Below are 26,166 nucleotides of genomic sequence, written 5' to 3' on the forward strand. Positions count from 1 at the left end.
ACAGTTTGAGACCAGTCTGGGCAACATAGAGAGACCCCGTCTCTACAAAAAAAAAAAAAAAATTGTTTTAATTAGCTGGGCATGGTGGTTCATGCCTGCAGTCCCAGCTACTTAAGAGACTGAGGTGGGAGGATTTCTTGAGCCTGGGAGGTCGAAACTACAGTGAGCCGTGATCTTGCCACTGCACTCCAGCCTGGGAGACAGAGTGAGACCATGTCTCAAAAATAAATAAATAAATGCATTAGATTCCTAGGGCTACCATAACAAATCATTACAAACCAAGTGGCTTAAAACAACAGAAATGTATTCTCTTACAGTTCAGGGGGCCAGAAGTCCAAAATCAAGGTGTTGATCTTCTGGAGGTTCTCAGGGAAAAATTGTCTGATGCCTTTTTCCTGGCTTCTTGGTGTTCTCGGCTTATAGGCATCATTCCAATCTCTATCTCCATAGTCACATGACCTTTTTCTCCCTGTGTGTCTTTGTGTCCAAATATCCCTCTTATTTCTTTTATAAAGATACCAGAGATCAAGATCCTCGTTTAATTACATCTGCAAAGGCCCTATTTCCAAATAAGGTCACATTCTGAGGTTCGGGTTAGACATTAATTTTGAGAGGGAGATTATTCAACCCAGTATAAGTAAATGATGATTAAATCATTTGAAAGCTTATCCATGTACCACCTAAAATCATCTTGCATCTTGCCAGTGGTTTGCAAACCACACTAGAGAGATGTTAGTGACCATGACATTTCAAGGTGCTTGAGTCCCTCTCCAGTTTTAAAAGCAGCAGATTTTACAGTTAAGATGGTTGCAGTTTCTTTACTGCATTTGAACCAATATATTTTTGGTAAATCAAGAAGTTGATACCCTAGATAGGCTCAATTCTCTGATTTTGAAAACTCAGGAAATGTTGTTTTGTTTTGTTTTTTGAGATGGAGTTTCACTCTGTCACGCAGGCTGGAGTGCAGTGGCGCAGTCTTGGCTCACTGCAACCACTACCTCCCAGGTTCAAGCAATTCTCCTGCCTCAGCCTCCCAAAGTGTTGGGATTACAGGTGTGAGCCATTGTGCCCAGCAGAAAATGTTATTAATAATAAATTACTTCAAGTGCTATTTTAAGAAGATAGATGAACACTAGTTGATTGCATGACTCATTGTTTTCTGAGTTCAGTACATGTGCATGTATAGGTCTCTGTGGGGTTGTATTTGGGGATTAAGTTTTCTCTCCATAGAGACAACCAAGGATGGTAAGGTGAATTTGCAATTTAAAGAAGCCATTAGGTAACACTGGACATTGTAAAACTCCATCTTGGGCAGCAAGGCAGGATGCCTAGGAACACTGTAAACAGGAACTCAGAGTATATTTATAGGAACCCAAAGCCCAAATGTTCAGTCCATGGAAAAAGGGTGAAGAGGAGGATTTGATTTTCAGCAGTCTTTATGAGACCTAGACCTCTGTGTGAATCACAGGTTGAGTAAACTTGGGCTTTTCCATTTGAGATAATATTCAGAAAACCTTACTCTTCTAAATGCACAGACTTCAGCTCTTTCTAAAAATCATGCACTGCATAATGGAAATTAAAGAACTCAGAAGACATTTTTATTGATCATTCTTATTTTTAATTTAGATGCTTTTTTCTTCCCAAATATTAAACATTATCATTTATCAAGAACATAAGAAGGGAAACTGTCTTAAAAGGAAAACTATCAGATGGTGGAGATCAATCATTGTATAGGCTCCATGCAAAATAATATAAAAGATGCACAAGAGCAGATGCCGTGCTTGGAAACGACATCTCAATAAACACATTTCCATAAACACATATGGTGTAGACTCTTTCACATACACACCACCTCAGTGTTTACTCTGAATTAAATAATTCAAGATGGTATAACCAGCTCACAGAAATATGATAAAACACTTTAAATAAACTGAGTTGTTGTCATGACAAATAACCTACACAAAAGAAATAACAACAGTCACACTGATGAGAGGAGATGGGGTAAGTCCTAAAACTGGAAGGTCTCGTATTTGTTGGCAAAAACCAAAGTACATGATGTTACTAACCTGTACCTTGTTTCCCCCACACAAACATATCTTAAAGAGGCAGCCCAAACTTTCATGTGTGAATGATTATTGGCCTTCAAATAGTATTCGTTACTTTATGACTCAATATCACCCAACACCATGGCCAATATAGAGAGCTTTGTAAAATTTCTCTTGCAGAACTTCCTCAGACTGACTACCCACCTTCATGTGACAATGTGTTCCTTTCCTTTTTAATCACTCCTGGGTTTTCATGATGTGCACTGACCAAATGGACAAGAAGGCTTTGGAGGGTCAAGAATGACCAACTCCAGATGAAACTGTATTGCTTTATCAGAAGCTTATTTTTCTTTTTCTTTGTTTTGTTTTGTTTTTTGGAGATGGAGTTTCACTCTTGTTGCCCAGGCTGGACTGCAATGGTGCAATCTCAGCTCACTGCAACCTCCGCTTCCCGGGTTCAAGTGATTCTCCTGACTCAGCCTCCCGAGTAGCTGGGATTACAGGCATGCGCCACCACACCCGGCTAATTTTGTATTTTTAGTAGAGACGGGGTTTCTCCATGTTGGTCAGGGTGGTCTCGAACTCCTGACCTTAGGTGATCCATCCACCTTGGCCTCCCAAAGTGCTGGGATTACAGGCGTGAGCCACCGTGCCTGGCATTGTTTTTTTTTTTTTTTTTAAACAGGGTCTCATTCTGTCACTCAGGCTGGAGAGAGGTGGCATGATCATGACTCACTGTAGCTTCAACCTTCTAGGCACAAGTGATCCTCCCACCTCAGTCTCCTGAGAAGCTGGCACTACGAGTATCCACCACCATGCCCAGCTAATTTTTTAATTTTGTTTGTAGAAACAGAGGTCTCACTATGTGGCCCAGGCTGGTCTAAAACTCCTGGATTCAAGTAATCCTCCCACCTCTGCCTTCTAAAGTGCTGGCATTATAGGTGTGAGACAACACACCTGGCCAGAAGCTTATATTTTTAACAGGAGACAGACAGCAGTCTGATATGCTTGTAGAGGGAAGGAAAGAGAGATGGTGGAGTGGAGAAAGGCCCACTGGGGGAAAAGCTGGAGAATGAGAAAGAAGCTGTGCTGGCTGGGCGCAGTGGCTCACACCTGTAATCTCAGCACATTGGGAGGCCAAGGAAGGTGGATTGCTTGAGGCCAGGAGTTTAAGACCAACCTGGCCAAAATGGTGAAACCCCCGTCTCTACTAAAAATACAAAAATCAGCAAGACGTGGTGGTGCACACCTGTAGTCCCAGCTACTTGGGAGGCTGAAGCATGAGAATTATTTGAACCTGGGAGGCAGAGGTTGCAGTGAGCCAAGATCATGCCACTGCACTCCAGCTGGATGACAGAGAGAGACTCCAGCTCTAAAAAGAAAAAAGAAAAAAAGAAGGAAGCTGTGCTACGGTTATTTATTCTATCTCTCTTTCAGAAATTCAAAGTGAGGCCAGGTGCGGTAGCTCACACCTGTCATCCCAGCACTTTGGGAGGCCGAGGCAGGCAGATCACTTGAGGTCAGGAGTTCGAGACCAGCCTGGCCAACATGGTGAAACCCCATGAAATTCCATCTCTACTAAAAATACAAAAATTAGCCAGGCGTGGCGGCATACACCTGTAATTCCAGCTACTCGGGTGGCTGAGGCAGGAAGTATCCCTTGAACCTGGGAGGAGGAGGTTGCAGTGAGCCGAAATCATGCCACTGCACTCCAGCCTGGGTGACAAAGTGAGACTCTGTCAAAAAAAAAAAAAAAGAAAGAAAGAAAGAAAGAAAGAAAGAAAAAGAAAGAGAGAGAAAGATTCAAAGTGAGAGTCAGAGTACTAAAAACTGTATAGAATGACTGAGAGAAAGAAATCTATTTAACTTGCTTTAACATATCCTTTCTAATATTGACTGACTGCAAAGCCCTTCTTCATATAAAAACTTTTAACATCCCAATTCTACAGAATGAGTTTTGGGGAATGTGGTAGCCAGCCTCCAAGATGACCCCCAGTGATTCTCACAGCCTAGGATTCATATCCTTGTGTGACCCCTCCCGCATTTAAGAGGGCTGACCTGTGTAATGAAAAGAATATTGCAGAAATGAGACAGTGTGATTTTTAAGGCTAGGCCATTAAAGATGTTGTGGCTTTCACCTTGCACTCTCTTGGCTTGTTCACCCTGAGAGAAGGCAGCCACCGTGTCATGAGGACACTCAAGCTGCCTGTGGAGAGACCCACATAGGGAGGAACTGAGTGAGCTCACTCTTGTGTGCCATCTTAGAACTGCATCCACCAGCCCTGGTCAAGCCTTCAGATGACTGCAGACCCAGTCAACACCTTGACTGCAATCTCATGAAAGACCCTGAGACAGACCCACCCAGCTAAGTCAGTCCTAAATTTCAAACCACAGAGACTATGTGAAATCACAAATATTTATTGTTGTTTTAAGCCACTAAGTTTGGAGGTAATTAATTATGCAGCAACAGATAACTAGTACAGGACTATTAACCTAAAGTACTTGATGTCAATCATTTTGGTTTGTCATTAAATCATCATACAGCTTTAGTATGGCATATGGTTTTACACTATTCTACTTCTCTAGGTACACTTCATTGATGTAGGGATGGACTCATATCTTTTATTTTTTTTTTTGAGACGAAGTCTCGCTCTTGTCCCCTAGGCTGGAGTGCAATGGCATGATTTCGGCTCACTGCAACCTCTGCCTCCTGGGTTCAAGCAATTCTCCTGCCTCAGCACCCTGAGTAGCTGGGATTACAGGCGCCTGCCACCATGCTTAGTTAATTTTTGTATTTTTAGTACAGACAGGGTTTTACCATGTTGGCCAGGCTGGTCTAGAACTCTTGACCTCAGGTGATCCACACACCTCGGCCTCCCAAAGTGCTGGGATTACAGGCATGAGCCACCGCGCCCGGCTGGATGGACTCCTATCTAAAGCCAATCAATCTTTGTCATTCCCTAGGATTTTTGTAACTGAAGCTGAACAAAGATTTATTTATTCTCTGTTGGTGAGGCCAGGAGATGGTGAGACTCAGGAATTGCTAGTGGCCACATTTCTTGCTATGTAAAGAAAGCTTTCCTAAGAGAAAGAAGTTAACAACACAGAGAGAGAAACAGAATTGAGAGACTGAGAAAAGAAGACCTAGCAGCACTCAAATCACCTGTTCCAATGACCTTGATACCACCTGCCACTCATCCTTCTCAGTGTGAGCCTTCCAGTAAGTCCCCTTCTTTTTGCCTAAGTTGGTTTAAGTTGGGGTTCTAGAGGGTGGGGGTGGGAGGAGGGAGAGCATCAGGAAGAATAGCTAATGGATGCTGGGGCTTAATACCTAGGTGATGTGATGATCTGTGCAGCAAACTACCGTGGCAGACATTTACCTATGTAACAAGCGTGCACATCCTGCACATGTACCCCTGAACTTAAAAGTTGGAAGAAAAACAAAACTTGCAACAACCCCTAAAAAATAATAAGCTGGGTTTCTAAACCTTTCCTCCAAATGGGTCTTGACTGATGTATTCTCACACAACTCTATGCTTCCCCTAGCACAGCACTGATGACTGGGCTGTGATTGCTGGGTGCTTGTCTACCTGTCTACCTCTCTGTCCAGAAGACAGTGGCTTTCAGGTTCATGCACTCTGCCCATCGCTGGGGCACTCAACTGAGAGGGAAGGAAGTGGGGATGCACTCAATACACACAGGTAGGATTGCGACAACCATGTGTGTACTTCATAACCCTGAGCCCTGAACCACAGATGATTTACTCGAGCTGGGCCACAGTCTCCCTGTAGCAATTTGGGACTGAGTCATACAAAGATTGGACACTGAAACTCCTTCACACAAATAATAGCACTCTTCAGAGGATGTTATTAGCCTCTGGCTAGTAAGGGGCCCCAAGCTGTCTTCCGCGAATTCTCTAAGAACCTCTAATATTCCTCCAACAAGCTTGCAAGGTCATTTCTGCTTCCTAAAGCCAAAAGAAACTGAACTAATACACACCCCAATGTATTGTAGTTTCTGTGTGAGCAGGAACAAGGTGTTCCTCATTATAGCTCCAAGGCCAGCACAGTCCCTAATCAGAACTCACTGAACACCTGATGAATGCCTGCAGCTCACTGCACTGAGTGGGAGATGCTCCTCCCACTTAGATAGTGATTTTTTTTTTTTAACTCTCTTGCCTTCAAGGTCCTGCGCACATCTGCCCTGGCCTTGGTCTCCCTGTGTTGTCAGCTACAGTGGCCAGTGTGTCCTCTGTAGGGTACATCACATCCCTGCTCAAGAATGCATGTTAGAGACTATAAGTACCAAGCCTCTCATCACCTAAGAAACTTTACCCTTGACTACCTGCCCGGGGTCATCAGGCCTATCATACTGGTTTCCCTATACATCTTGTGTGTGCTGAACTAGGGCCGTAATGATAAGTCCATTTCCATTTCCAGTGTTGGGTTTTCTGTTTGTTTGTTTTTTGTTTTTGAGACAGAGTCTCGCTCTGTTGCCCAGGCTGGAGTGCAGTGGCATGATCTCGGCTCACTGCAACCTCCACCTCCCAGGTTCTAGCGATTCTCCTGCCTCAGCCTCCTGAGTAGCGGGAACTATAGGCACACGCCACCACGCCCAGCTAATTTTTGTAGTTTTAGTAGAGACGGGGTTTCACCATGTTGGCCAGGATGGTCTCTATCTCTTGACCTTGTGATCCTCCCACCTCGGCCTCCCAAAGTGCTTGGATTACAGGCGTGAGCCACAGGCCCGGCCAAGTGTTGGCTTTAAACTGGCCATGTTTCTGGGATGCTCCGACTGGCAGAGGCCACTACCTACTACTGAACTATATAGAACTTAGGAGTTTCTTGGGTTTTTCCAGTTTATAAGATGCAGGCAAAACTTGAAGGGAGGCGGGGGTTGCGGAGGGGAAGATGACCAACATCACAGGAAACATAAAAACATCATTATGATCATTATGTTTTCCTGAAACCCCAGAGAGGAGGTGGAGGGTAGGATGCAAGCATCCTTCCAGTCAGCTCTCTCCCAGAGCCCTGCATTTGATCCCATTTGGGGCATGTTCCTCTTCCCTCCCATCACAGCCTTTGCTAAGGCTGACCCGTGAAAGGCTGTACCTAAGCAGGGTGCTCTTGAGGAGAGTAATTCCGCATCAGGCTGGGAGTCAGTGACCAGGCAAGGCTGTGTGACCCAGGCAGGCCCCAGGCCCATCCCCTTCCCCAGTGCTCTCCAACCCACCTCTCCATTCTCTGCTGAGACTCTGACCTACCAATTATCTAAGATTTATCTCCAACCTCTTCTTTTCTCCTAACTCTTTCATTTAATCTATAAACACACTCATGCTTCCCCTCATCCTTTGAGAGACAGAGAGAGAGAGAGAGAGAAAGGGAGGAGGGGAGAGGGGAAAAGAATATACTAGCCAGGCGCAGTGGCTTATGCCTATAATCCCAGCACTTTAGGAGGCCAAGGTGGGCAGATTGCTTAAGCCCATGAGTTCAAGACCAGCCTGGGCAACACGACAAAGCCCTGTCTCTACCAAAAATGTAAAAAAAAATGAGCCTGGCATGGTGGTATGCACTAGTGGTCCCAGCTACTCAGGAGACTGAAGTGAGAGGATAGCTTGAGCCTCAAAGGTGAGATTATGGTGAGCCAAGATGGCACCACTGCATTCCTCAGCCTGGTTGACAGAGCAAGACCTGTGTCAAAAAAAAAAAAAAAGAAAGAAAGAAAGAAAGCAAAAAGAAATGCTAGGTCAAATAGTGTTCCCCAATAATTCATGTCTACCTGGAACCTCAGAATGTGACCATATTTGGAAAGAGGGTCTTTACTGATATAATTAGTTAAATTAAGATGAGGTCTTGGTGGGGCGCAGTGGCTCACACCTGTAATCCCAGCACTTTGAGATGCCAGGGTGGGCGGATCACCAGAGGTCAGGAGTTTGAGACCAGCCTGGCCAACATGGTGAAACCCCCATCTCTACTAAAATTACAAAAATTAGCCAGGCGTTGCAGCATATGCCTGTAATCCCAGCTACTTGGGAGGCTGAGGCAGGAGAATCACTTGAACCCAGGAGGCGGAGGTTGCAGTGAGCCAAGATCATGCCACTGCACGCCAGCCTGAGTGACAGAGACTCCATCTCAAAAAAAAAAAAAAAAAAAGATGAGATCCTATTAGATTAGGATGAGTCCTCATCTAATGACTGGTGTCCTTATAAGAGAAAACAGAGACCCAGAGGAGACACACAGGAAGAACACCCTGTGATGATGGAGGCAGAGATTGGAGGGATGTGGCTACAAGCTAAGGAACACCAACAATTGCCAGCAACCACCAGAAACTAGGAAGAGGCAAGGAAGGGTACTCCCGTAGGGCCTTCAGAGGGAGCACAGCCATATTGACACTCTGATTTCAGATAGCCTCCAGAACAATGTGAACAGAAACAAAAACATTTGTGTTGTTTTCAAGGCACCAGTTTGTGGTAATTTGTTACGGTAGCCCTAAGAAATGAATACACTTTCCATTTTGTTATTTTATTTCTGCTCATCTGAATTTCCTAATTTTTCTACATTGAACATGGATTATTCGGATAACAAAAGCTTAAAAATTCCAAGCTCTTCCTTGATTCTGCATCCCCTTGCTCCTTCCCTGGATGGTCCAGCTTCCCTCGCAGGCTGAGTGTAGTCAATGTCTTACTTGCTCTCCTCCCAAACAGGCCTCTGCTCGGTGCAGTCTGGCTTCTACCCCCACGACCCCAAGAACCTGCTCCACCACACATTGCCACTGGCCTCCATACTACTAAATCTCCCAATGTGTAACCCTTCTTATTGACCATCTCTACCACATTGGTCAAATTCTCTTGCCTCCTTAAAAAGCTCTCCTCCTAATGATGCACACCATGGAGTATTCACAGCAATTAAAAACTGTGAGTTGGGGCTAGGCGCAGTGGCTCACACCTGTAATCCCAGCATTTTGGGAGGCCGAGGTGGGTGGATTTCTTGAGCCCAGGAGTTCAAGACCAGCCTGAGCAACATGGTGAAACACATCTCTACAGAAAAATTAAAAAATTAGCCAGGCATGGTGGTAAGTGCCTATAATCCCAGCTACCCGAGAGGCTGAGGCAGGAGAATTGCTTGGGCCAGGGAGGTGGAGGCTTCAGGGGGATACTCCAGCCTGGGCAACAGATTGAGACCCTGTCTCAAAAAAAAGAAAAAAAAAAAAAAGGAAAGAAAAAAAAATAGAAGGAAAGAAAAAGAAACCTCAATGAAATTTTCCAACAGGGACCTACACTATAAATACAGACACTAGGCAATTGTCTTATTCCACTTTAGGTTCCCAATAAGGCTACACACTTAAGAACTGCAGGAATATTTAAAATAATTGAAGTATTTCAATCTCAAACCATTTCATTTTATAGTATCAAAGCCATAGAACTCTATGTAAAATCAGTAGATTTATTCAGAACACTTTATTATTTCAACAAGAAAAACTGAAAGATTGTGTTTTTACATTTCCAGGAATTTGAAGTGGGAAAAATCTTAAACTTTAAGGACATTGTTTTAATATGATTTCTTGCAATTGATATTTATAATAATAAATTTTTTTCACCTTCCTCATTATTAAAACTTTAGAAACAATGAACATAAACTTTTAGAAATCAAAATGTTATTAAGGTTTTGTTTACACGAGCAGGTCTTGAGTTTCTAGAAAAAAAAACAGAAAACAAAAAAAAACCTGAATCAACAAATCAACAGGTCTATTCAAGAAAAACACATCACCTTTTTTTCTATCTAAAAAGTTCATTCCTAGATTATCTCCGTGGCTTAAATCCTGATATTATACAGATTTCAGCAGCTTGTAAGCTTCCTCTGATCCTCCCTTTATATAAGCTTTCCTATGATTTCCCATCAAGTTTTTCAATTTGTTTTAAAACCACACACACACACACACACAAATTGCACATCCTCCTCTCCCAGGGCTCTGCTAATAATCTGATTTTCTGATTTATTTTTCTTGTTCTTTTTTTTTTTTTTTTTTTTTTTTTTTTGAGCCAGAGTCTGGCTGTGTCACCCAGGCTGAAGTGCAGTGGTGCACTCTTGGCTGACTGCAGCCTCTGCCTCCCAGGCTCAAGTGATCCTCACACATCAGCCTCCCAAGTAGCTGGGACTCCAGGCACATGCCACCAAGCCCAGCTAATATTTGTAGTTTTTGTAGAGACGGGGTTTAACCACATTGCCCAGGCTGAAATCTGATTTATTTTCAAGGAGATTGGCACCTCTCAAGGAATCTTCATTTTCTCTCTGTGCTTCATTGTCCAGGAATGCCAAGCATTCTCTCTCGTAGATTACACTAGACAGGCGTGTCTTCCTGGCAGCAACAGCACGCTCCAGGCTGAAGCAACTGCAGAAACTGCCAAGAAAAACAGCACCCCCATCTCCCCTCCCTCAGGGACTATATGAGACTTAACTAAATTTGTAATCTGACTAGGATCCAAATTTTTACCCTAGAGCAAACCAACAGCTCCAGGCCAAGAGCCTAGGATTCTTCTGTCCTAGGAATGACCCATTAAGTGAGTTAAAACCTACCAATCTAAGCTAACCTAAACTAGGAGCTGGCCCTAAACAGCATTTACTCTTCCTCCAATGACTTCATCTCTTCTGATAAAATTAATCAGAGGTTCAACTGAGTTATAACTCTACTCTTTTAAATATGCTTCTTAAATTTCCCATTGGCAATAATACACTAATGATTAATTGAATGCTATTGTATTATAGTAATTAGATTTATATCCTGGGATTATTTGATATTAAAAAATATTGATCAATCCTGATTATGTGGATTGAAAAATTAATCCTATAAGTAAACAGCATATAAATAGTATATAACATAATATATACATATATATAAATAATATATGTCCTTATCGTATAAAAGTTAGAAATACAGATAAAAAGAAATGGGGGACAGTCCCATATTTTCTTATAATCCAGAATGTACATTTGTAGCATTCCTAGGCATATGTAGCAAGCTGATATATAAAATGTTAACTAGGCCACATACAGTGGCTTACACCTGTAATCCCAGCACTTTGGGAGGCCGAGGCAGGCAGATCACCTGAGGTCAGGAGTTTGAGACTAGACTGGCCAACATGGCGAAACCTCGTCTCTACTAAAAATACAAAAATTAGCCAGGCATGGTGGTTTGTGCCTGTAATTCCAGCTACTCAGGAGATTGAGGCAGGAGAGTCGCTTGAACCTGGGAGGCAGAGGTTGCAGTCAGCCAAGATTACACCATTGCACTCCAGCCTGGGTGACAACAGCGAAACTCCGTCTCAAAAAAAAAACAAAAATTAACTGCTTTGGTTTCTAAGACTATGTGTTGCCTTACCCCTCACCAGCTCCCCCCACTTCCCCACCCCAGAGAAGAAACTATTCTAAAGTGTTAGGACTTTCAGTGACTAAGAAACCACTTAAGTCAATTGTGATTATCTGGAAGCAACTAAGTGTCATTTTCTGTATCAGAATGAATGGGCAGGAGATGGACTCTGGAGGTAGAAATATGGGGAAAGAAATCACAAATTGAGGCCGGGTGCAGTGGCTCACACCTGTAATCCCAGCACTTTGGGAGGCCAAGGCAGGTGGATCACTTGAAGTCAAGAGTTCGACACCAATCTGGCCAACACGATGAAACCCTGTCTCTACTAAAAATACAAAAATTAGCCAAGCGTGATGGTGTGCACCTGTAATCCCAGCTACTCAGGAGGCTGATGCAGGAGAATGGCTTGAACCAGGAGGCAGAGGTTGCAGTGAGCCAAGATCATGCCACTGCACTCCAGCCTGGGTGACAGAGCGAGACTTTGTCTCAAAAAAAAAAAAGAAAGAAAGAGAGAGAGAGAAAGGAAAGAAAGGAAAAGAAATCACAAATTGAGTTTTTGAAAATAATTAAGTTACATTTCTAGCACACTGATATGGTTTGGCTCTGTGTTCCCACCCAAATCTCATGTCAAATTGTAATCCCCACATGTCAGGGGAGGGACCTGGTGGGAGGTGATTGGATCATGGGATTGGTTTCCCCCATGCTGTTCTCGTGATAGTGAGTGAGTTCTCACGAGATCTGATGGTTTTAAAAGTGTTTGGCAGTTTCCCACTTGCTCTCTCTCTCTCCTGCTGCTATGTAAGACGTGCCTTACTTCCCCTTTGCCTTCCACCATGAATGTAAGTTTCCTGAGGCCTCCCTAGCCATGCAGAACTGTGAGTCAACTAAACCTCTTTCCTTTTTAAATTACACAGGCTCAGGTAGTTCTTTATAGCAGTGTGAAAATGGGCTAACACACCCATTTTTTGTCCTTGACACATCATACCCACTACCCACGTGCACACACACAAGCATGCACACACATACACATATGACTCTGCATATTTGTAAGCAAAAATGGAATCATACCATACATGCTGTTCTATAACCTGCCTTTCTCATGTAATAACATACCAAGCTTTCAATGCCAGGCTGAAATAGGCTCAATCACCCTCACCCCATCAGGTTATGGGAGATTGCATTTTCCAAAGAAGCCTCAACAATATCTTCTATCCCATACATTCTTCGGCAATGTGACCTTGTCACTCTCCTCTCAAGAAGTGGAGTCTAATTCACCTACCCTCAAATTTGGTTTGGTTTTAGTGACTCCCTTACACCAATAGATGGTGATAAAAGTGACTACATTGTGATTTCTTTTTCTTTTTTTCTTAGAGACAGGGTCTCACTCTGTTGCCCAGGCTGGAGTGCAACGGTGCAATCATAGCTCACTGCAGACTCGAACTCCTGAGCTCAAGAGATCCTCCTGTTTTGGCATCCCAAAGTGCTAGGATTACAGGCATGAGACACTGCATGCAGCCAAGAACATATGTTGACCTAAAACTGGCATTCTGTGATTGTAATGGAAAACAGATAAAGCAGGAGGAAGATGTAGGAAGATGGTGAGTATGAGAGAGGCATTTATAAATTATCAGAATATTAGTACTAATCCTTCTTGGCTTTTTTAAACCAGAAAAGGGAGCTCTGAATTTAATTCCCAAACTGTAATTCCTGGGACAAAAACTACCTAATGTACTATAATGGTTACATTTTATATCATCAGCTTTGATTGTCCTACATAAACACCAGTAACAATACCAACAAGAAGATCAATAATAATAGTAATATAAGTTTGTAATCAGTGACTTATTCACCATACGCCAAGCACTAGGTTAAGTGCTTTATGCTTTATCTCATTTAATCTTTTTTTTTTTTTTTACACGGGGTCTCTATCACCCAGGCTAGAGTGCGGTGGCACAACCATTCCTCACTGAAGCTTCGAACTCATGGCCTCAAGTGATCCTCCTGCCTCAGCCTCCCAAGTAACTGGGACTACAGGTGCATGCCACCACACCCAGCTAATTTTTTTATTTTTTGTAGATACACGGTCACACCATGTTGCTCAGACTGGTCTTAAACTCCTGGACTCAACGGATCCACCTGCCTTGATCTCCCAAAGTGCTGAGATTACAGATGTGAGCCACCGTGCCTGGCCTATCTCATTTAATCTTAACAGCACCTCTGTGATGTAGCCACTATTATCATACATATTTTACAAATGATGAAACAGGCTTACAAAGGTAGAGAAGTTACCCAGAATGACTCAGGTGGGAAGCTATGGGGCTGGACTTGAACTAAGGTATACCTGACTCCATGCTCTTAAGCCTGTCTGTTACTCAATTTGACATGTGTTCTATTCATAGATGCTGTATTAGTCTGTTCCATTCTCACATTGCTATAAAGAACTACCTGATCACCCACTACCCACACGCACTTTGGGAGGCCAAGGTGGGAGGATCGCTTGAGCCCAGGAGTTCAAGACCAGCCTGGGCAACATAGTGCAACCCCATCTCTACAAAAAATACAAAAATTAGCAGGGCATGGTGGTGCATGCCTGTAGTCCCAATTACTCAGGAGGCTGAGGCAAGATGATCGCGTGAGCCCTGGAGGTAGAGGCTGTAGTGTGCCAAGATCTCATCACTGCACTCCAGTCTGGGCAACAGAGTGAGACCCTATCTCAAAAAAAAAAAAAAGAACTGAGACTGGGTAATTTATGAAGAAAGAGGTTTAATTGACTCATAGTTCCACAGGCTGTATGGAAGCATGACTAGACCTCAGGAAACTTACAATCACGGCAGGTGAAGGGGAAGGAAGCACATCTTACTAAGGCAGAGGAGAGAGAGAGAGAAAAGGGGGAAGTGCTACACACTTTTAAACCATCAAATCTTGTGAGAACTCACCCACTATGATGAGAATAGCAAGGGGGGAAACTGCCCCCATGATCCAATCAGCTCCCAACAGATCCCTCCCCCAACATTGGGAATTACAATTCAAGATGAGATTTGGGTGAGGACATAGAGCCAAATCATATCAGCATCTTTTGCTCAGAATTCCCATGTCTGGAGAATTCTCCACATTATAAGTCTCACCCTCAAAGGTGGAAATCAGAAACTGGACTTCTCAGCCCTTCTTGCAGCTGGCATGCTGACTTGTGGCACAAGCCTTACTACCCAGATACACCCATATGAAGATTCAATTTGCAGAAGAACAGTATGAGAAAACAGGCAGTGCACAGAACCCATGCTTCCAGGGAGCGCTCCAGTGGAGGTGCCATTCCCATGAAGGTCTTCACAGCAGACAGCAGTGGAGGGGAGGGTGTTCTAACAGGGTCTTCAGTGACAGACACTAATGAAATCTTTGCTGTATCCACCAAGTCATTTGTTTCTGACTGTCAAGCTGCCAAGCCTAATTCTGGCCCTCCCAGAGTTTCTGTGAGCTTTAAGTTAGACCTCAACAAATTGTATTTCTCTTTTTTTTTTTTTTTTTTTTTTTTTTTGATGTGGAGTCTCACTCTGTCACCCAGGCTGGAGTTCAGCGGCGCGATCTCGGCTCACTGCAAGCTCCACCTCCTGGGTTCAAGCAATTCTCCTGCCTCAGCCTGCCGAGTAGCTGGGACTACAGGCACGCACCACCACGCCTGGCTAATTTTTTGTATGTTTAGTAGAGATGGGATTTCACCGTGTTAGCCAGGATGGCCTTGATCTCCTGACCTCCTGATCCACCCACCTCAGCCTCTCAAAGTGCTGGGATTACAGGCATGAGTCACTGCACCCGGCCTATTTCTGCTTTAACTAGCCAAAGTTTTGTTACATGGGACTAATAACCTGACTGGCACAATCTCTTCAAAACTCAGGAACTAATATTTCAAGCAGAAGTACAGAGATCTGTTTGTTCTGTTTTTCACAAGCTACAATCAATTTCATTATTAATGATTTGTTTTAAATGCACACAGCTGTTTCTAAGTGGGTGCGTCTTCTAATAACTCATCAAAAGTAGCAGGACTAGCTAAACTCGTCAGCTACATAGAGAGGTCTGCTGACTTTTCCCCCAACTGAGAAGCATTTCTTTCATGAGTAGAAATACCAAAACACTTCAAATATACGTTTTACCCTTTGGATATATTTTCTTTCTTTGCTTCCTTTGCTATTAATATTAATGTAATATATCTGGTTCTAACTGTGAATTTAATCAAATTCTTATTCTTTTGTCTTCACTTTATTCCTAAGGCCAAACTCTGAAACTTTTGCTAATTCCTGTCAGATATTTCATTCTCATAAAATGTCATCCTTGTCATCTCTCCTACTGATGGATTAAATGACATTACATAATTGTGAGGCATTTAGAACACTTTTTAAAATCTTATTTTTCCTACTGGTTGTCCACTGATCAACAGTCTGCCATGTTACATGCGGTATCCTTACATGAGGAACATGGCAGACAGAGTTGGTTGCCTTCTTGACAGCCATTTCCCATTATTTCTTGCTCAAAGAGCTTCAACTTGTGCAGGCATAGGCAGAAATATGCTCTTCCCCCAGCCCCAGCTAATTAATCCTGATGGTTTCCCTTTCCTTTTGCTGTGATTTAGGGGTAGGCATCAGGTAGGTATATAAATTTGCCCAATCACTCTGGTCTAACTTTGAAACAATTTATGGTCCTCATAAAATAAGACGAATGCATGAAGAAGAACGTCTGTACTCTCTTTTTCCTACTTTAGACATCATGCACGGATGTGATGTTTGCAGTTGCAGCAGCCATTTTGTAACCATGAAGAATTAAAAAATAAAAATATAAAATAAAAATATAATGCCAGGCGCGGTGGCTCACACCTGTAATCCCAGCACTTTGGGAGGCCGAGGCGGGCAGATCACGAGGTCAGAAGTTCGAGACCAGCCTGGCCAACATGGTGAAACTGCGTCTCTACTAAAAATACAAAAATTAGCCAGGCGTGGTGGCATGCGCCTATAATCTCAGCTACTGAGGGGGCTGAGGTGGAAGAATCACTTGAACCCGGGAGGCGGAGGTTGCAGAGAGCCGAGATTGCACCACTGCACTCCAGCCTGGGCAACAGAGTGAGACTCTATCTCAAAAAAAACAAAAACAAAAATAAAACTAAGTGCTGAGGATGTGATGGTCAGGAGAGCAGCCAGTAGAAGTCAGTGATTCACATAACTTCACCTGCAAGCCATGGAAAAATCTCAGCAATCTAAGGCAAGACACTGCCTTCAATCCCAGCTGCTGACAGCACCAAAACAGGAAACTCTCAAGATCTTGCCTTCAGCCCATGTGTCTGCCTTCAACTGCCTCTGTTGAATAATGGTTTTTCTTTTCTGCTTTCCTTCTCACACAAATGCCTCTCATTGGCAAACTCCAACTTGGAATCAAATGAAGGAGGGGATTCTGGCACATGTAACTACAGGTTTCTCTTCTTTAATGCAGAGCGGACTCTAGAAGGGATAATGGAGAGGTATAGCTGGACAACAGACAATCCAGCACAATGAAAGTGAAATGATGCCTTCAAAATTTTGAGGGCTAATAACTTCCAACTAGAATTATATTCTCAGCTAAGCTATCAATCAAGTATAAACATAAAATTGAATCCAGGCATGGTGGCTCACACCTGTCATCCTAGCTGCTTGGGAGGCTGCGGCAGGAGGATCCCTTGAGCCTAGGAGCTCAAGGTTACCATAAACTATGATCACATCACTGCATCCCATCCTGGGTGACAGAGCAAGACCCTATCTCTAAAAATAAAAATATAAAGGTTTTTTTGGCTGGGCACAGTGGCCCACACCTGTAATCCCAGCACTTCGGGAGGCCAAGGTGGGCAGATTGCCTGAGGTCAGGAGTTCAAAACCAGCCTGGCCAACATGGCGAAACCCAGTCTCTACTAAAAATACAAAAAAAATTAGCCAGGCGTGGTGGTGGGCGACTGTAATCCCAACTACTTGGGAGGCTGAGGCAGGAGAATCACTTGAACCCAGGAGGCAGAGGTTGCAGTGAGCCAAGATCGCATCACTGCATTCCAGCCAGGTGGCAGAGTGAGACTCCATCTCAAAAAAAAAAAAAAAAGAAAAAGAAAAAAAAAAGTTTTTTAGACATAAAAGTTCTGAAAAAGTTAACTTCCATGTACCCATTCTCAAGAAATTTCAAGAAGATTGACTCCACCAGAATAAGAAGAAAGCAAGAGAGAGTGTGAATTAAGAGTAAAGAGGAAGAAATGGGATGCAAGAAAGAAGCAATCCAACACAAGAGAAATAAAAAGGGTCCTCAGGAGGATGATAAAAAGAGGTCCTTGAATGACAGCTATGTGTCAGATGCAGAGGACAGTCAATCCAGATGGGAGCAATGTGACACAAGATGCAGACATCACAGGAGCCATCTCGAAGATACCCTTTGCCATTGGACCATCTTTTTGAGGCCTGGTGAATCTGACCTAGATTTTGTCTGTGCTTGGCACATCTTGACTATGAACCAATGGAGTTTCTGCTCTCCTTACCATGACAAGCAGAATTCTAAAATGACCTCCATAATCTCCACCCCCTAGTTATGAGTAGGTTTATGTCACCTTGCATGACACAAAGTTTTGCAGATGTAATTAAGGTGACTAATCAGTTGACTTTAAGACAAAGGATTATCCTGGTAAACCTGACTTAATCACATGAGCCCTTTAAAGGCATTTTAAGAGCATTTTCTCTGGCTGGTAGCAGAAGAGAAAGCCAGAGAGATTCTAAGCACAAGGGAGACTCAACATAAGGGAGACTCATCATAAGGAAGAGTCTCCACTGCTGAGTGGAGGGGGCCACCTGAGAGCAGCCTCTAGGAGCTGGCAGCAGTCCCCACTGACAGCCAGAAAGTGAAGGCCAGGCACAGTGGCTCACGCCTGTAATCCCAACACTTTGGGAGGCCAAGCGGGCAGATCACTTGAGGTCAGGAGTTCAAGACCAGCCTGGCCAACATGGTGAAACCCCGTCTCTACTGAAAATACAAAAATTAGCCAGGCATGGTGGCAGATGCCTGTAATCCCAAGTACTTGGGAGGCTAAGGCAGGAGAATCGCTTGAACCCAGGAGGTGGAGGTTGCTGTGAGCCCAGACTGTGCCATTGCACTCCAGCCTGGGCAACAGAGAGAAACTCTGTTAAAAAAGAAAAAAAGAAAGGGGGGGGGGAGGGAGGGAGGGAAGGGAGGGGAGGGGAGGAGAGGAGAGGAGAGGAGGAGCCTCCAGTGCTGCACCTGCAAGGAAATGAACTCTGCTAACAACTTGAGCTACCTTGGAAATGAATCTTTCCCTAGGGGAGCCTCCAGAGGAGGAGGCAGCCAACCAATGTCTTGATTTCAGCCTAATGAGACCTTGAGGAGAGGAACCAGCTAAAATGTGCCAGGCTCCTCACCTGTAGAAACTATGAGACAATAAATGTATGTTGTTTTAAGCTGCTGCATTGGTGATAATTTATTATGTGGCAATAGAAGACTAACACACCCACCATGACCTGCTGTCTTCACGAACTGAGGAAATTCACCTTACCCCATAGAAGGCGTTTGCTTTGATTTCTTCTTGAAAGTAGGTAAGAAACCATGGCAAGCTTGGGAGCTGCAGATAGAGAGTCTCCCACTTCTTGACTATGTTTCTGCAGATATCCATTACCTGACCCAAACTGCAGCCCTGCCAGATGTCCCAGCTGTGATATATCCTGTGTTTCCCAGAACTCACTCTTGACCCTGACCACAGACTTCCCAAAAGGAGCTCTTACATTCTCTCAGGAACGCTGCCACTGAACGTGACCCAGAGCTTATCTTTTGAGAGCCTGCTGCAATGGTTGGGCTTGCCACTCAGTTGTCAAAAATAAGCAATATAAGGCCAGGAGCCATGGCTCACACCTGTAATCCTAGCACTTTGGGAGGCTGAGACAGGCAGATCACTTGAGTCCAGGAGTTCAAGACTAGCCTGGGCAACATGGCGAAACCCTGTCTCTACCAAAAAAGAAAATACAAAAATTAGCCGGGCACGATGGTGCATGCCTGTAGTCCCAGCTAATTGAGGAGCTGAGGTGGGAGGACTGCTGAAGCCTGGGAGGTCAAGGCTGCAGTGAGATGTGACCGTGCCACTACACTCCAGCCTGAGCAACAGATCAAGACTGTCTCAAAATAACAACAACAAAGATATTTTTTGTTCTCATCAAATACAAAAAATAAACAATCTAATATTTAAGGATACATATAGGTGGTAAAACTATAAAGCAAAGCAAGAAATAATTATCAAAAAATCAGGATAGTGGTTATCTCTTGAGGAGGAAGAAGAAGATGATGATTAAAGTAGAGCACGCAGAGGATTTTCAAGTCACTGGCAAAGTTTTACATGTTCATCTGGATAACAAGTACACAGGTGTTCATTTTACCATTATTCTATAAACTCTCTGTATTTTTATAGTCTTCTGTGGTATTATGCTTAACACATAAATGCTTAATAAAAGATAGCGTTATTATAAATTGAGGAAATGCAAGACATGAAACTACAAATTAAAATTCCATCCAGCCGGGCGCGGTGGCTCATGCCTATAATCCCAGCACTTTGGGAGGCCGAGGCAGGCGGATCACGAGGTCAAGAGATCGAGACCATCCTGGCCAACATGGTGAAACCCCATCTCTAGTGAAAATACCAAAAAAAAAAAAAAGTAGCCAGGGGTGGTGGCAGGCGCCTGTAATCCCAGCTACTTGGGAGGCTGAGGCAGGAGAATCACTTGAACCCGGGAGGCGGAGGTTGTAGTGAGCCGAGATCATGCCATTGCACTCCAGCCTGGGCAAAAAGAGCAAAACTCTGTCTCAACAACAACAAAAAAATAAAATAAAATTCCATCCTGACTGCTTTGTCCTTGAGTTTCTTTCCTTAGAATTTACTAGAGTGTTAAAAGTTTCATAGGAAATAGTCTCTGAATATCAGGAACACTTTAGAGTTTCCACCAGTGGGGAAAAGATGAGCTATTCAATAAACAATATTAGATTTTATTCATATCTCAAATCTTACACCAAAATAAATTTCAGATAGATCAAGACTTACATGTGAAAAAAATGAAAACTTGAAAGTAAGACAAGAAAATATGGGAGAATTATTTTACAATCTGGGAAAGCCTTTCTAAGCATGATGCAAAATATAGATGCAATAAAAGGAAAGAAGCTAAATATAAATACATGTTTTAAATTCTGCTTAGTAACAACACCAGAAACAAACTCAAAAGGCATGAAAAGCTTGGAACAACTATTTGTATTCCTATAGATTGATAAGAAAAAGACCAGTAATTCACTGAAAAAAAAAAAAATGGGCAGAGGATATGAACAGACAGTTCTTAGAAATTTCAAATAGCTTTTAAACATATGAAAGTATGCTCTATCTTTCCATAATAAAGAAAATGCAAATTTAAACTACCAGATTGGCACAGATAAAAATTTTGATAACACCATGTGGGTGAAGGTTAGAGAAACAGATGCTCTCACATATTGCTGGTGGGAGTGTAAACTGGCTCAACCCCTGTGGAGAACAACTTGACGATATCTATCAAAATCTAAAGCGCATGTTTTGGCAGGCGCCATGAGTTGTGTACCCCAAAATCATTGCTCCATACTCCTTGTTAATAGAATCCATTTGTTCAAGTGGCAATGTGCCAAGCCCCAAGAAACGAATTTATGTGCAGATGCATTCATATTCATTAAGCACTTACTGGGTGCTGGGCACTGTTCTGGGCTCTGGGGATACAACAGAGAAGGAAGCAGAACAACCTCCCCCCTCCTTCATGACAATCCTGCACCCACTGATGAAGATACCAGAGCAAAATGGCAATAGTGGTATTTTGATGTGTATTTCAGATAATAAATGACCACCATATAATTTTTCATCAAAACTCACATACTTTTGAGATTGAATGCAATGCTATTAAAAAATATACTAGGGCCAGGCACGGTGGCTCAGGCCTGTAATCCCATCACTGTGGGAGGCCGAGCCAGGGGATCACTTGAGGTCAGGAGTTTGATACCAGACTGGCCAACATGGCGAAACCCCGTGTCTACTAAAAATACAAAAATTTGCCAGGCGTGGTGGTGCGTGCCTGTAATACCAGCTACTCGGGAGGCTGAGGCAGGAGAATCACTTGAACCCAGGAGGTGGAGATTGCAGTGAGCTGAGATCACGCCACTGCACTCCAACCTGGGCGACAGAGCGAGACTCTGTCTCAAAAAAAAAAAAAAAAGCTAGGACAAGAGGTAAAAACTGGCCTTGTCCCAAGCAAACTGGGAAATATGGTTACCTGTAATCCTAAAATATTGATGATGTCAACACTGCCTCAGTTGCTATGATGCCCTTCAATTCTAAAATGACTCCATCACGAAAGTGAAGAAAATCAGAACCCAAACTAGCTCTAGAGAAAAGATACTCAACCTCTTTAATAATGAGGAAAATATAGAAACAAATCAATAATAAGATGCCTTGGAAGGATTTGAAAGACAGGAATGATAGGTTCAGAATGGTTTCAAAACTTGTCCAACTTTTCTAACATGGTGATGTCTGTGTAAAAAAAAAAAAAACTTGTCCAGCTTTGATTTGAAATTGTAATGCAGTTTTCTGGATGTATCTCCTGAAATAGAAATGATGAAAACATCGTTGTTGAATTGAGGAAAAATGGTGTTATACTAACAAATTTCAGCTCTTACACCCAGCACAGAAAACTAGAATAAAAAAAAAAAAACTAATATTAGAATCATTATTCATACCCTTTTGCCTGGCAGTCAGTTTCCCAGCCTCTGTGTGGCCCAATAGTGGTTAATGAAACAGGAAAACAACTGTCAGGATTTCCCTGGAAAGGCTTTCTCCCAGTAAAAAGGGACATTCAAAAGGATAGTGTGCTGGAGCTGCCTCTTCCCTCATGTTCCAGCCTTGAAACTGGCCATGATGGCTGCAGCAGCTACTTTGCAGACATGAAGTGACAATCATGAAAAGAAATGTCCTTTTGCTAAAGGTAGCAGAGAAGAAAGACCCAGAACAAGAAGAGAGTACTCAAAGCCTATGATGGCCTTGTTGAGCTGCCAGACCAACCCCAACATCACTCAAGAGAATTGTTGTGAGTTAGAAATGGGAGAGAAGTTGGGCATGGTGGTTCATGCCTATAATCCCAGCACTTTGGGAGGCCGAGGCAGGCAGATCACTTGAGGCCAGGAGTTCGACACCAGTCTGGCCAACCTAGTGAAACCCTGTCTCTACTAAAAAATACAAAACTTACCCGGGCATGGTGGCATGCCTATAATCCCAGCTACTCTGGAGGCTGAGGCAGAAGAACTGCTTGAAGCCGAGAGGCAGAGGTTGCAATAAGCTGGGATCACGCCATTGCACTCCAGCCTGGGTGACAGAAAGAAGCTTGTCTCAAAAAAAAAAAAAAAAAAAGAAAGAAAAGAGAAGAAAAAATGGGAGAAAGACTTTCCTCTCTATACCTTATACCTCCTGGTATCTGGTACTTTTTGAACTTTGTTCTGTGTGCATGAATTGCCTATTCAAATAAAACTGTAATGCCTGAGGTTTTTTTGTTTGTTTGTTTGTTGTTGTTGTTGTTGTTTTGAGATGGAGTTTCACTCTTGTTGCCCAGGCTGGAGTGCAATGGTGTGATCTCGGCTCACTGCAACCTCTACCTCCCAGGTTCAAGCAATTCTCCTGCCTCAGCCTCCCGAGCTGGGATTACAGGCGCATGCCACCATGCCAGGCTAATTTTGTATTTTTAGTAGAGATGGGGTTTCACCATGTTGGCCAGGCTGCTCTCGAACTCCTGACCTCAGGTGATCTACCCGCCTCAGCCTCCCAAAGTGCTGGGATTGCAGGCATGGGCCACCACGCCTGAGATCTTATCAATCAAGTATTTAAACCAAAAATATTTTACATCTACATTTTTTTAGTGGAAATACAATTTTAAAAAGCACAGTTTAGCCAGGTGCAGTGGCTCACACCTGCAATCCCAGCACTTTGGAAGGCTGAAGCAGGCAGATCACCTGAGGTCTGGAGTTCAAAACCAGTCTGGCCAACATGGCGAAATCCTGTCTCTACTAAAAATACCAAAAAAAAGAAAAAAAAAATCAGCCAGGCATGGTGGCGGACGCCTGTAATCCCAGCTACTCGGGAGGCTGAAGCAGGGAGAAATGCTTGAACCCGGGAGGTGGAGGTTGCAGTGAGCCGAGATCGTGGCACTATACTCCAGCCTGGGTGACAGAGTGAGACTCGGGCTCAAAAAAAAAAGGCATAGTTTGAGGGTGGGGGCTCGCACATGTAATCCCAGAACTTTAGAAGGCTGAGGAGGGAGGATCTCCTAAGCCCAAGAGACCAGGCTGGGCAACAAAGTGAGATCTCATCTCTATAAAAACCAAACAAAACAGTTTGGTGAAAAATGCAATAGAATGAAGTATATTATAGACAAAAGGGACCTTCAGTATCAACTCTCACATATTGATTGTCGATGAAGAAAAGAGTCAAACTCTGTAAAATATTTGAAGAGACTTATTCTGAGCCAAATATGAGTGACCATGGCCAGTGACACAGCCCCAGGAAATCCTGAGAACGTGTGCTCAAAGTGGTCGGACTACAGCTTTTTATTACACATTTTAGAGAGACAGAAGACATCAAAAAATACATGTAAGATGTACATTGGTTCAGTGAGGGTGGATGGGGCGCTTCTACATCATGAGTGAATTCAAAGATTTTCTGATTGGGAGTTAGTTGAAAGAGTTTATCTAAAGACCTGAAATTTATAGAAGGGAGTGCCTGAATTAAGATAAGGGGTTGCGAAAACCAAGGTTCTTGTTATGCAGATAAAGCCTCCAGGTAGCAGGCTTCAGAAAGAACAGATTGTAATTATTTCTGGGTCTCACTCCATCACCCAGGCTGGAGTGCAGTGGTGCAATCTCAGCTAACTGCAGCCTCAACCTCCCAGGCTCAAGCCATCCTCGCACCTCTCAGCCTCTGGAGTAGCTGGGATTACAGATGCGCGCCACTACGTCCTGGTAATTTTTGTATTTTTAGTAGAGACAGGGTTTCACCATGTTGCCCAGACTTATCTCGAACTCCTGGGCTCAAGCAACCCACCTGCCTCGGCCTCCCAAAGTGCTGGGATTACAGGAGTGGGCCACAGCACCAGGTCAGATTGTAAAACTTTTAATTTTTTTTTTTTTATTTTTTTTTATTTTTTTTTTTGAGACGAAGTTTCGCTCTTGTTGCCCAGGCTGGAGTGCAATGGTGTGATCTCGGCTCACTGCAACCTCCACCTCCCAGGTTCAAGCAATTCTCCTGCCTCAGCCTCCCAAGTAGCTAGGATTACAGGTGCCCACACCCCCACCCCACGCCTGGCTAATTTTTGTATTAGCCAGAGATGGGGTTTCACCATGTTGGCCTGGCTGGTCTCGAACTCCTGACCTTCAGGTGATTCACCTGCCTTGGCCTCCCAAAGTGCTGGGATTATAGGCGTGAGTCACCATGCCCGGCCAAAAATTTTATTTTTTACCTTTTTAAGGTGCAAGACTCTTAGTTAATTCTCTCCTGGTTAAGGAAAAATATCTGGAAAGGGAAGGGGATTCTCTACTGAAAGTAGATTTTCCCCACAAGAGACACCTTTGCAGGGCCATTTCAAAATGTGTCAAAAATATATATATATATTTTGGGGTAAACTACTTCAATTTACTTCAGGGCCTGCTGTCTGTCATGTTGGTATCTTACTGCTACAAAAAGCCTTCTTTGTCAGACTTATGTTAATGCTGGTCAGATGTGCCTGAATCCCAAAGGGACTCTGTCCCAAAGGGAGGAGAGTATAATGAGGCTTGTCAGACCACCTGTTCCCATCATGACATGAACTAGCGTTTCAGGTAACTTTGGAATGCCCCTGGACAAGGAGGCATCCATTCAACTGATTGGGGAGCTTAGAATTTTATTTTTGGTCTACATGGTAAAGCTTAAAGTTGCGGAAATCATTATCCTCAGTCAAGCTAAAGCCTAGGTATCCAGACCTCTCTTTCACCTAATTTATTTGCAATTAATCCAAAGTTCTAGGCCAGGCACAGTGACTCACACCTGTAAACCCAGTCCTTTGGGAGGCGGAAGCGTGGAGGATCACCCGAGGCCAGGAATTCAAGGCTGCAGTGAGCTAAGATTGCACCACTGCTCTCCCGCCTGGGTGACAGAGCAAGACCCTGTCTCTAAAAGAAATTTTTAAAACAAATAACAAAGTACTGGTTTATGCTGTATTTATAAAACAACATATGTAGTAAGATTTTCTTAGTTTTAGAACACAGAAAGCTGTGCCAAATGCTTTGAGAGTTGACTTATTTCCTATTAGGTTTTTTAAATACTTGCAGTCCAGATACTGCTTTTAATTTTTTAAAAAACAGTATCCATACTTACAGGCTCTGATTAAGTTTCAAAGACTAAGCCTGCCATGCTTGTCGGTGTGTGATTCCTTCCTCTAAGATTCCAGACATTCCCGTCTCCAGGCATCACTGTGTCGGGGGAGCGCTGTGTGAAAATGGCTGTGATCTTTGTGCGGTTTGTCCGGTTATACCTCACTGGGACACCAGAGGGCGCAAGGAGGGCCAGCACTTGTTTTTCTTTAAATCTCGAATCAAAGTCCATGCAGAGAACAACAAAAGACCCGGAACACAGGGGCCTTGAGACAAAGGGACTCAGGGGAAAAGGCTGCACGCCCTGTTTTAC

The 26,166-nt window shown here is 43.4% G+C and overlaps 1 protein-coding gene across 12 annotated transcripts in view; it reads right to left on the minus strand.

Moving 5' to 3' along the window:
* LOC104001655 (putative uncharacterized protein encoded by LINC00596) overlaps nt 1–26,166 on the minus strand; it is a 169,737-nt gene that overhangs the window by 131,021 nt on the left and 12,550 nt on the right. For 2 of the 12 annotated variants that reach the window (XR_673568.4, XR_008538330.2), the window contains one exon: nt 9,615–9,736. The exons of 6 other annotated variants lie outside the window; for them this stretch is intronic. Coding sequence is in view for 3 of the 6 variants with exons in the window: in XM_063786987.1 (XP_063643057.1) it covers nt 21,948–22,063 (116 nt within the window). In the remaining 3 variants the exon portion in view is untranslated. Of the gene's footprint in view, nt 1–9,614; nt 9,737–21,846; nt 22,064–25,857; nt 25,953–26,166 lie in introns of those variants that run through there. 4 more of the 12 variants (XR_673567.4, XM_063786987.1, XM_063786989.1 and 1 more) reach the window with 3 other exon arrangements.

This window comes from Pan troglodytes, chromosome 10 (assembly GCF_028858775.2).
Source record: "Pan troglodytes isolate AG18354 chromosome 10, NHGRI_mPanTro3-v2.0_pri, whole genome shotgun sequence".
Lineage (NCBI taxonomy): Eukaryota > Metazoa > Chordata > Mammalia > Primates > Hominidae > Pan > Pan troglodytes.